The sequence below is a fragment of the Carassius carassius genome, chromosome 23 (genome assembly GCF_963082965.1).
Source record: "Carassius carassius chromosome 23, fCarCar2.1, whole genome shotgun sequence".
In the NCBI taxonomy this organism is placed as follows: Eukaryota; Metazoa; Chordata; class Actinopteri; order Cypriniformes; family Cyprinidae; genus Carassius; species Carassius carassius.
The window spans coordinates 13,080,006-13,090,695 of record NC_081777.1 but is presented as its reverse complement, the minus strand read 5'-3'; the positions used below and the strand labels follow the sequence as shown (position 1 = coordinate 13,090,695).

General features: G+C 38.9%; 1 protein-coding gene across 1 annotated transcript; it reads left to right on the top strand.

Moving 5' to 3' along the window:
* Nucleotides 1–6,695: 6,695 nt before the first annotated feature.
* Nucleotides 6,696–10,690, top strand: LOC132101893 (extracellular calcium-sensing receptor-like). Its single transcript, XM_059507119.1, has 6 exons — nucleotides 6,696–6,941; nucleotides 7,175–7,460; nucleotides 7,553–8,371; nucleotides 8,541–8,762; nucleotides 8,913–9,036; nucleotides 9,724–10,690. Exons 1-6 carry the CDS (start codon nucleotides 6,721–6,723, stop codon nucleotides 10,638–10,640), a joined length of 2,589 nt encoding a protein of 862 aa, XP_059363102.1. The 5' UTR covers nucleotides 6,696–6,720; the 3' UTR covers nucleotides 10,641–10,690.

Genomic DNA, 10,690 nt, shown 5'->3' with positions numbered 1-10,690 from the left:
GTATCCCCCCCCCCTGGGACTTGGTTGTGGCCTTGGAGATATTCAGTCCCTCTTAGTGGCCCCTACTTATCTAGACTTTGTGGCTGGCATGGCCAAAGCACTTCTATACCCTCAAGCGGGTTGTGTTCCTAAAGTTCCCTCTGTCACACCACAACCGATAGTACTGTAAGCCTTCTGCCTTCCTCCCTTCTGGGAGTCTGACCAGAAGAATCTAATTGTATGTATCCAGCTCAAGCGCTGGACACATATGTCCACAGAGCTGTCCTGTGGAGAAAATCGGACCAATTGCTAGTGTGCTACGGTCCCCCCAAAAGGGGCTTTCCTGCATCTAAGCAGATTCTTAGTTGTTGGATAGTTGAGGCTATAAACGCCACCTATAAGTCCTCTGGTCTTCCCCCGCTGTTGGGGGCCAAGGCTCACTCCAAATGGGGTAACGCTGCATCTCGATGCCATACTCCCTGCACCCCTGCCAGCACTTGCTGGTACTCGAAGCTGATGCCAGTTGCGCTGCATGTGCTTTTATAGCTTCCTGGTCGCTTACGTCACCCCGCCCGTGACGTCACGGTCTTCCATATTCATAGTCGCTCATGCTAAACGCGTTCCCCGTAGCGTTTTTGCAAAAACAATTTGGAAAATTGTTAAAATATCTAGGAAGATGTTTGGGATTTAATATCCTACTCTCACCCAAGATTATATGTCTGTTAGGAGATAAATCTGAGATTCCTAAGACTAAAATTAACAAGTTCTCTCTGATTGTGGGTGTAGTCACAGCAGTATATCTAACACTTACATTTTGAAAAGATATTCAATTTCCTACAATTAAAATGTGGATTGAATTTATGATTGAAAATGTATCATATGAAAAATGTTAGCTAAACTGAATAGAAATCATAGAGATATTGACATACGAGAATTGTTTTCAGATTGTTGCTTCAAAGTATAGCTGATTCTAGATCCATATTTAAATTGTGATATGCTTCCCCTGTTGTGCATTATCGTAATATTTATATTTGTTGTTTGTTTGCTTATTATTTAGTTATCACCATTATTATTTTTATGATTCTATTCTTATTTATTTTGTAATATTTTGTTATCTTATTTATTCATTTCTTATTTTTATTTATTTTATTTAGTTTATTGTTGTATACAATACATTTATTTGTTTATTGTTGCATTTTTTGTACTAGTATTAGTATTACTGTTTGTACTAGTAAGGCTATTTACATTAACTCCGCCCACAACTGTGTGAATCGGCTAGTGAACACTTCAAAAGACAGCCAACATTCATCAACACCTGTGGCTTAGATGGTAAAATGTATGATTTACTCATTTTGGTGAGATCGACCCGAGTTCAATTCAGCCATTTGGCAAACTTTTTTCTCCCTTATCAATTTTCAGATCACATCGGAAAAGCATTTATTTTCAACGAAAGTTAAGGAAATAATCAAGTTTAAAATAAAGTATCGGGTAGGGTTAGGATAGGTGTAGGGAGGTCTTTATTGTCCTAATAAGGTGGCATCCATTTGAATTAAAATTATAATTTACACTCAATACGTTATGGATACTGTTTTATAATGTACTATAATACTGAGGTGAAGATAACTGCCACTATTTTCAATAGGAAGTATAAATTGTTTTTGTCTTCTGTGTAAAAATAACTTTCCTGGGTATATGTATTTTTTGTAATAAAAATATTTTGTTTATTAAACTTGGTATTAATAACAGTTTAGCATTATTTAACGTTTTCCTTCCTTTTGGAGGTGATATTCCAATATCATGACTCAATTAGTTAGTTAGAGTATGTGAGCAGAGTGGAGCATCAACAATTTCCTCTACACACTCTGAGCATTTAAAGGGCTCATATGATGCAATTTCAATTTCAATTTCAAGACATGGCAAAAAAAATAAAAATAAAATATAAATAAATAAATTCCGTGTCCAGGGACTTTTTTTCTTTTTTGCCATGCATTGTTCATAGAGCTCATTAATTGTTGCAGTGCCTCAGGTGTTGAAATTGATTTCTTATACATTATACAGGTTCACACGTTTGCAGTGTGTATACAGTATGTGTGTGCGGTGCAGAAGCAGCAGAGAGAGCGCATTATTGTAACGCAAAAGCACATTAAAATAATGCACGAGAGCACGCACGCAGATTTCCTTTTGCTCTGTCACAAAACCAGACGTGCTTCCACAGATACACACTGCTCTCACGCAGAGAGAGTGTGCGCACTTAAAACATGTCTCCTCTCACTTAAACGGTGTCCTGTGCACTCACAACTCTCTCTATGCTCATGTGCTAGATATTAATTATTTTCGCTCGTTTTTATTTCTAGCCTTTTACAGCGTGCAGTGTGAACGCTCTGATCCGTTAACATGGGCTCAGAAAAAAGGCGCATTGCAGACAGTGTGTGAACCTGGAGTTAGGCATATGCCCAGTCTGTTCTGTTCTCGTGCTAGGCTGGATCGGATTGCATAATGCGGGAGGTCAGGGCCGCGGAAAATCGTGCTATAAAGCGATTTAGAAATCACGCAGGCTCAAATCGTTATTTTATGACGATTTCTATTAATCGCACAACCCTAGAATGAACTGGCAATGAACAGAAAATAACTCGGACTGGCACCGCTCAGCAAAATGAGAAAACCAGATACAGGCAGAGCTCGGCAGCGGGTAGACAGTCAGTGGAGCAAGCAGTCAGGAGGGAACATGTTGACAGCATTTATGCATGTTTGAATTTGTTGTTCTGTAGCATATGCAGCAAAAATATCTAAGATAAATTGCCGGTTTATTCTTAAACCAATCACCAAGCTCGAATAGTGAAAGCATAGTTACAGTTTAATATGTATTTTTTGTTATTTAATTCCTTCCTAGGGTACATCGTCTCATCTGAGGGAATACGTATGGATCCTGACAAGGTTAAGGCTGTGATAGATTGGCCAAGTCCAGATTCCCGTAAGGCCCTACAGCAGTTTCTGGGGTTCACCAATTTTTATCTGCGTTTTTTTTTTTTCGCAATTTCAGCCAAATAGTCTCACCTCTGACCGCCTTGACCTCCTCCAGTACTGCGTTCAGGTGGTCTAATACAGCCGAAACTGTATTTTCCAACCTTAAGAGCCGCTTCGTTTTGGTTCCCATCTTAGTAGCCCCTGATCCCACATGTCAGTTCGTGGTAGAGGTTGACGCATCAGAGGTGGGAGTAGGTGCAGTTCTATCCCAACGTGCTGCCTCAGATGACAAGATGCATTCGTGCGCGTTTTTTTATCTCATCATCTATCTCCTGCAGAACATAACTATGACATTGGTAACAGAGAGTTGTTGGCCGTCAAATTAGCATTGGAGGAGTGGCGTCATTGGTTGGAGGGGTCGGGGGTACCTTTCATCATCTGGACCGATCATAAGAACCTAGAATATATTAGAACTGCCAAAAGACTCAACTCCAGGCAGGCTCGGTGGGCACTTTTTTTTTGGTCGCTTTGATTTTTCCCTATCATACCGCCCGTGTTCCAAAAACGTCAAACACGATTCTTTGTCACATCTTTTTGATCCTTCTGAACCCCCGGTAACTCCCGAGTGTATTTTACCTGATAGTATAATTATCTCATCACTCATATGGGAGGTCGAATCGAAGGTCAAGACAGCCTTAGAAGGGGTAATGCTTCTGCCCGGGTGCCCACCGAATGGGTTGTTTGTTCAGGAGGAGTTATGGTCCGATGTTATTCAGTGGGGTCACTGTTCTAATGTTGCTTGTCATCCAGGGATAAGCCACACCAAGTGCTTAGTAAAACAACGATTCTGGTGGCCACTGATGGCTTGCAACGTTCACGATTTTGTTTTGGCCTGCTCAGTTTGCGCCAGTGGTAAGACGTGGTTTCTGACAGGGGATCCCAATTTGTGTCCATCCACTCCTCACCTTCCACGGACTTCACGATTCACCTTCACGGCTCTCCCACCGCAGTTCCTGTGTCAAGCTCTCCTGCTGCCTACTCACCACCACGTCCTGGATCACCGTTGAACATTGTCACTCCCCAGATCGCTACCAGACCTACAGCACTCACCCAGCCATGTTATTTGTTTGTATGACTGTTTAATAAATTTCATCATTAACTCGCACTTGCTTCCTCACCTCCTTCCAGTCGTTACATACTTACAACAGAACAACAATACATTTTACGGACAACCGTTCCCCTTTTGAGCTTGAACTTAAGGTTAAAACTAAGGACATTATTAACTGTCTTTACATTTATTTTGAAAGATGAAGCTCGCGATTATAGAAAGGGGTGTTATATTTCTGACGAGTGCTTGCAGTGTTCAGCCAATCACAATGCTCTGGGTCAGTTGTCCAATCAGAGCAGACTGCACTGGTCGGAAGGAGGGACTTTGTAGAAAACAACGTGTTTGAGAGAGGTGGGGCATAGGGGACCTACAACAATGTACAGTATTAGAAAAATATTTTTGAACATTAAAGCATGTCAACATATTCTTTTACACCTAATACACAAAATAATGATAATTAAAAAAGCTTCATATGACCCCTTTAATAATCACTCCGCTTCAGTTTCACTCCGCTCCGGGTTCACCATTTCCCACTCCTTGCTCTGCTGATCAAAAATACAGCTCCGTCTTCGCTCCGCATCTAAAGTATTTTGGTATGTTTAAAATAGCACACTTCTGTTCATAACGTATATTAAAAAAATAATAATAACAGGAGAGTTTTAAAGTGGCTTATTGGAACACTAGTGTGCAAACTTTTTTCCTACTTCATGACATGGCTGTCTGCATTAAAAGGTATAATTGTTGCTTTTTGTGGTGCAAATTTTATTTGAGATGAAAATAACAGTAGGCTACGTTTTTGGCAGTTATTTTACCTACGAATTGATGCTTTTCTTACAGATTTCTGCTCATTCGATAACGGATACAGCTAAATCAGCACTGTATGAGGCAACATATGTTTGAATGCATTATTGATAGAGCAATTGCGTTTGAATAAGTGATGTAGTACTCATACTTTCAGCTGTAAATATCTATATCTAGAAAGAACAAACTAATTACTTGAGAACTACAGTATAACTTCCGACTCATGTCCATTGCTATCATCATAGCTTTCACATTCTTTCTAATTTGAGTGATCCTTCTCTATCAAGCTAGCTAAATATGTTTAACATGTTAATCGTTGCTAAATATGCTGTTATATTATGTGTTGTTGGCATGAACTCTACTCGTGATGGAGCGGTGGTGGAGTGAAATAGGAGCGAGTGAAAACCACAACGTTCTTACTTTTAAAAAACTGTTCTTCGCTCCAGTCAAAATCACACCACTCCACTACGCGCTCCGCTCACATACTCTGGTTAGTTATTGAGAGTTGTTTATATATATATATATATATATATATATATATATATATATATATATATATACATTGCTTACTGCTGTGTAGAATAATTTATGTTGTTAAAATAACATTATTTTCTGTAAATGCATTTTCTGCTGGTTTATTTGGCTACTTTTCAGTATGCGTCATGGTATTGGACTTTTAGTATAGAATTTGGTTACAGTAAAACATGGTAATATATTGAAACACAACAGGGTGGATGTACATTACACCCTAACACCAATTTTATTTTTTTATTTTTTACAAAGCAGATCATAGATCATATATTTGTTTCTCTATACAGATTTGTAAATAGGAAGATTTCAGTACATGAGGATAATGATGGGGATGACATGAGGGAATTTTTTTAGTGAGCCATTAAATGACTTGAGACTCGACTCAGACTCGTGACCAAAGACTTCAGACTTGACTCAGACTCCAGGTTAAAGACTTGTGAATATTAAAATTAATTGGATAATATATGAAATGATGCTTTTACAAAACCCTCTCCAAAAATTCAACTCTATAGCATTTTACAATAGCCTCTTACATACCATGCTGTAATCTAATACTAAGAATACTGGGAGAGCTCATCATGGGTGCTCTTAGCATACAGCAGTAGCAGTCTCCTGGTGATATTAATGTGAAGACAATGAAAACTATAGCCTGGAGCTACAATTTAGAATACCCCAGTTCCCTCTGTGTGTATGTATTTAAACATAGCTTGTGGCAGTTATTGTGACAATTATTATGTTTTGTAACGTATTGTGTTGTGCTATAACTTTGGCTATTCTGTAATTTGGTCTTTCATTCCAAAGCAAAAACATATTTATGAGATAAATTAATTAGTTTACTAGCCACGTAATCTTGCAGGGGGCAAAAATTTAAATTCTAAAGAACATTTATTTCATATTATTTATATTCTGGTTAAGTGTGTGTGTGTGTGTGTGTGTGTATATTTATTTATTTATATATATATATATATATATATATATATATATATATATATATATATATATATATATATATATATATATATATATATATATATATATGTGAAGTACAGTGCGAAAATAATGAGTCTATTGTTCTGAGAGAACTTTTCTTTCCACTGAGTAATTCCCTCAGGGAATGTGTCTGGTTAATGTAAGTTTATCTGTGGTTGCTTTAGAGATCAGTATAAAAGTGGGCTTAGGTTATTCTTGTGCGCACTGTTGGCAAGAGTAGGCTATAATGTGTGTTCGTTCAAGTGTAAATACTGGCATCATATCATTTTGGGAATCCGTCTGTATGTACAATGAAGTTTTAAAGTGGTGTATAGTTTGGTTCAAGCAGTGAAATCTACAGAGGAAGGATGGCATTTCAGAGTATGTATGTGTGTTTGACATTGTTGCTCAGCACTTTGATCTCTTCACAGCTCCTTCAGAATTGTCGACTCATCCGCGGCACCTCAGATCTTCCTGTGCTGATCAAAGAAGGAGATATCATGATCGGTGCCCTCTTCTCTTTGCACGACAGTGTACTGGAATCTCCCTCATCTTTTACTGTCGAGCCAAATCCAACGCGGTGCTCAGGGTCAGTATGTCAATAGAGTCTTATCACAAAATATTACAATGTTGCATTTATGACTTTTGATTTTGACATTTTATGGTGTTTTCTATTTGCTTCTGTGCTTCTTAATGAAATGTTAGACTGTCATTCTCTCTCTTATATCGCAGCACTTTGAACAGTACACAACCCTAACCATTTACTGAAGAAATGTGTTGAACATTAAAACTTAATTGATTAATTTACTTTGTCCTGAAAAGGTTTAATTTCCGAACCTTTAGATGGATGCAGACCATGATTTTTGCCATAGAGGAGATCAACAGAGATAGACAGCTACTAGTCAACTTAACTTTGGGTTATAAGATTTATGATTCATGCAGTACCCATTTCCATGCCCTCCGCACAGCTTTGGCCCTGATGAATGGGAATATAGAGGGCACGGGCATTTCAGAGTGCTGGGGCAGGGTGCCTGTTGTCATTGGTGATGGAGGATCGACATTATCCCTAGTGGTTGCACGCTTTCTGGGTGTTTTTCATGTTCCACAGGTGAGTTGTGAATTTTAAATGCGCCTCTGGAGATGCATTCATGTTTTTGAGTCATATATGCTATGCTCTCTCCTCTCTTTCCCTCTTCCTAGGTAAGCTATTTCTCCAGCTGTGCATGTCTCAGTAATAAATTTGAGTTTCCTGCATTTCTAAGGACTATGCCTAGCGACTTTTTCCAAGTGGATGCTCTTGCACAGCTGGTGCGACACTTTGGTTGGAGTTGGGTAGGCACATTCGCAGGGGATGATGCTTATGGCCGTGGTGGTGCTCAAATGTTTATTGATAAGGTGACAAAACTAGGTGCATGCATTGCTTTTTATGAAATTATCCCAAAAAACCATGACCAAAAAGAGATTTCCAGGATTGTACAGAGGATCCGTGAATCAGGAACAAGTGTGGTGCTAGTTTTTGCTTTAGAGCAAGATGCAAGAGCTCTCTTTTGGGAGGCCCTTCGGCAAAACCTCACTGATATTCAATGGTTGGCCAGCGAGGCCTGGATAACAGCAGCTGTCCTCTCCACTCCTGAATTCCATTCCATCCTACAGGGCTCTATGGGCTATGCAATTCGCAGGACTGATATCCCTGGCCTGAAGCCTTTCCTGCTACGGCTACATCCCTCCAAATACCCACAGGATCCATTTGTTCAGCAGTTCTGGGAGGAGATGTTTAAGTGTTCTCTAGGAACAAGTAATAAGGACTCCTCTCATAGACCCCCCTGTAATGGCTCGGAAATACTGGCCAAAACAGGTAACATCTACTCAGATGTATCTCAGCTCAGAATCTCCTATAATGTTTATAAGGCAGTGTACGCCATTGCTAATGCTCTGGATTCAATGCTTCGGGGTGAACCAGGCAAAGGGCCTTTCCCTGGTGGATTGTGCCCCAACACCAGCAGCATACAGCCATGGCAGGTAAAATTCACAGTTTATCCCTTCATTTCACTTTTATATCTGTAAGCTTTGTGTTTTAAAATTAATGTTTTCTAGATAAGATAAAAGAATTAAAGGTTACCACTGTTCCCATATAACGTTTTATATTTATTTTTCTCCTTTTAACTTTCTGTATCTCATACACATGAAGCTCCTGAATTATTTAAAGCATGTCCGCTTTACTAATGTCTTTGGTGAGGAGACTAAGTTTGATGGCAATGGAGATCCTGTGGCCATGTATGATCTCATTAACTGGCAGCTCAGTGGCAATGGAGAGGTGAGGTACGCCACTGTGGGGAGATTTGATGAAACGATGCAGCCCAAACTAGTGATTGAAGAGAAAAACATAAACTGGAATGGAAACCAGCAACAAGTACTGCTCCAGTATAATAACATTATTTATCTGTGAGAGGTTTTGGTATTCAGTGTGGATATTTGTATCCATTTTCTCCCTGTAGCTCTTGTGTTTGCACAACAATTAATAAGGTATGTCTTTGTATTTGGTCTTCTCTCTGAATTGCAGGTCCCTATGTCTGTCTGCAGCAACAGCTGTCCTCCAGGCACTAGAAAGGCCACTAGGCCAAACTTTCCTCTCTGCTGCTTTGACTGCATTGTCTGTGCAGCTGGGGAGGTTAGCAATCAGACAGGTGTGTCCTAAATCACCTATGTCCTGCTGATGTTTAAGTGTATAAGAAAATTATAATTTTGAAGGTTTGATTTAGATAAGTTTAAAATATATTTTGCTACAGTGCACAATACATCTTTATAGTGGAGGACATGTTTTATATTCTTTCTTAAAAAATTTAATTATATACTGTATGTATACAGTACAGACCAAAAGTTTGGAAACATTACTATTTTTAATGTTTTTGAAAGAAGTTTCTTCTGCTCATCAAGCCTACATTTTTCTGCATACAGAAAAAACAGTCATATTTTGAAATATTATTACAACTTAAAAGAATAGTTTTCTATTTGAATATACTTTAAAAAACTAATTTATTCCTGTAATGCAAAGCTGAATTTTCAGCATCATTACTCCAGAGCCTTCAGTGTCACAAGTAACATCCAGTCTATCACATGATCATTTAGAAATCATTCTAATATTCTGATTTATTATGAGTGTTGGAAACAGTTCTGCTGTCTAATATATTTGATGAATAAAAGGTTAAAAAGAACTGAATTCAAAATAAAAAACAATTTCTAATAATATATATTATAATAATATATTTTCTTTACTATCACTTTTTATCAATTTAACACATCCTTGCTGAATAAAAGTATTGATTTTATAAAAAAAATATATATATATATATATATATAATGCTTTATTTCAGATGCCTTAGAGTGTGAAAAGTGCCTGCCTGAGTTCTGGTCCAATACAAGAAGAGATACCTGTGTCCCCAAGCTGGTGGATTTCCTTTCCTACAGTGATACTATGGGCATCACTTTGCTGGCTGTGGCTCTGCTGGGATCCTGTTTCACACTCGCAGTTGCTTTTATATTTGCCAGTAAACGGCACACACCCCTAGTCAGAGCTAACAACTCCGAGCTAAGTTTCCTAATCCTTAGTTCACTGTGGCTTTGTTTTCTTTGTGCGCTAGCTTTTATTGGGCAGCCCACATCCTGGTCTTGCGGGCTTCGCCACACTGCATTTGGCATTGCATTCTCTCTCTGTCTGTCTTGCATCCTGGGGAAGACTATGGTTGTACTCATGGCTTTCAGAGCCACCCTACCTGGCAGTAATGTAATGAAATGTGTTGGCCCTCTACAACAGCGTGGCATTATCTTCTTGTGCACAGCTGTGCAAGTTGTGATTTGCTGCACATGGCTGAGTGTGGCACCTCCTGTCCCATGTAAGCTCATGACTCGTGAAACTGCGCAGATTATTCTTTTATGTGATGTGGGTTCTCCGCTGGCCTTCTCCCTGGTGCTGGGATACATTGGCCTGCTTGCAGCTGTCTGTTTCGTGCTGGCTTTCTTTGCTCGAAAGCTCCCAGATAATTTCAATGAGGCTAAATTTATTACTTTCAGCATGCTGATTTTCAGTGCTGTCTGGATTGCATTTGTGCCAGCATACGTAAGTTCACCAGGAAAGTACACCGTGACTGTGGAGATTTTTGCCATTCTTGCCTCCAGTTATGGCCTGTTGCTATGTATCTTCATTCCAAAGTGTTACATTATTCTGCTTAAACCTGAGAAAAATACAAAGAGATATTTGATGTCTAAATCCAACTCAGAAAGAAAATATTGAATGCTGACACAACTGTTAATGAATGATTTTCACTGTTTATATTACAGTAT

Coding starts and splice junctions, on each gene's coding strand:
- LOC132101893 (XM_059507119.1), top strand. CDS start 6,721: ATGGCATTTCAGAGTATGTATGTGTGTTTGACATTGTTGCTCAGCACT. Junction 8,372..8,540: donor GCAGCATACAGCCATGGCAG/GTAAAATTCACA, acceptor ATACACATGAAG/CTCCTGAATTATTTAAAGCA. Junction 8,763..8,912: donor GGAATGGAAACCAGCAACAA/GTACTGCTCCAG, acceptor TCTGAATTGCAG/GTCCCTATGTCTGTCTGCAG.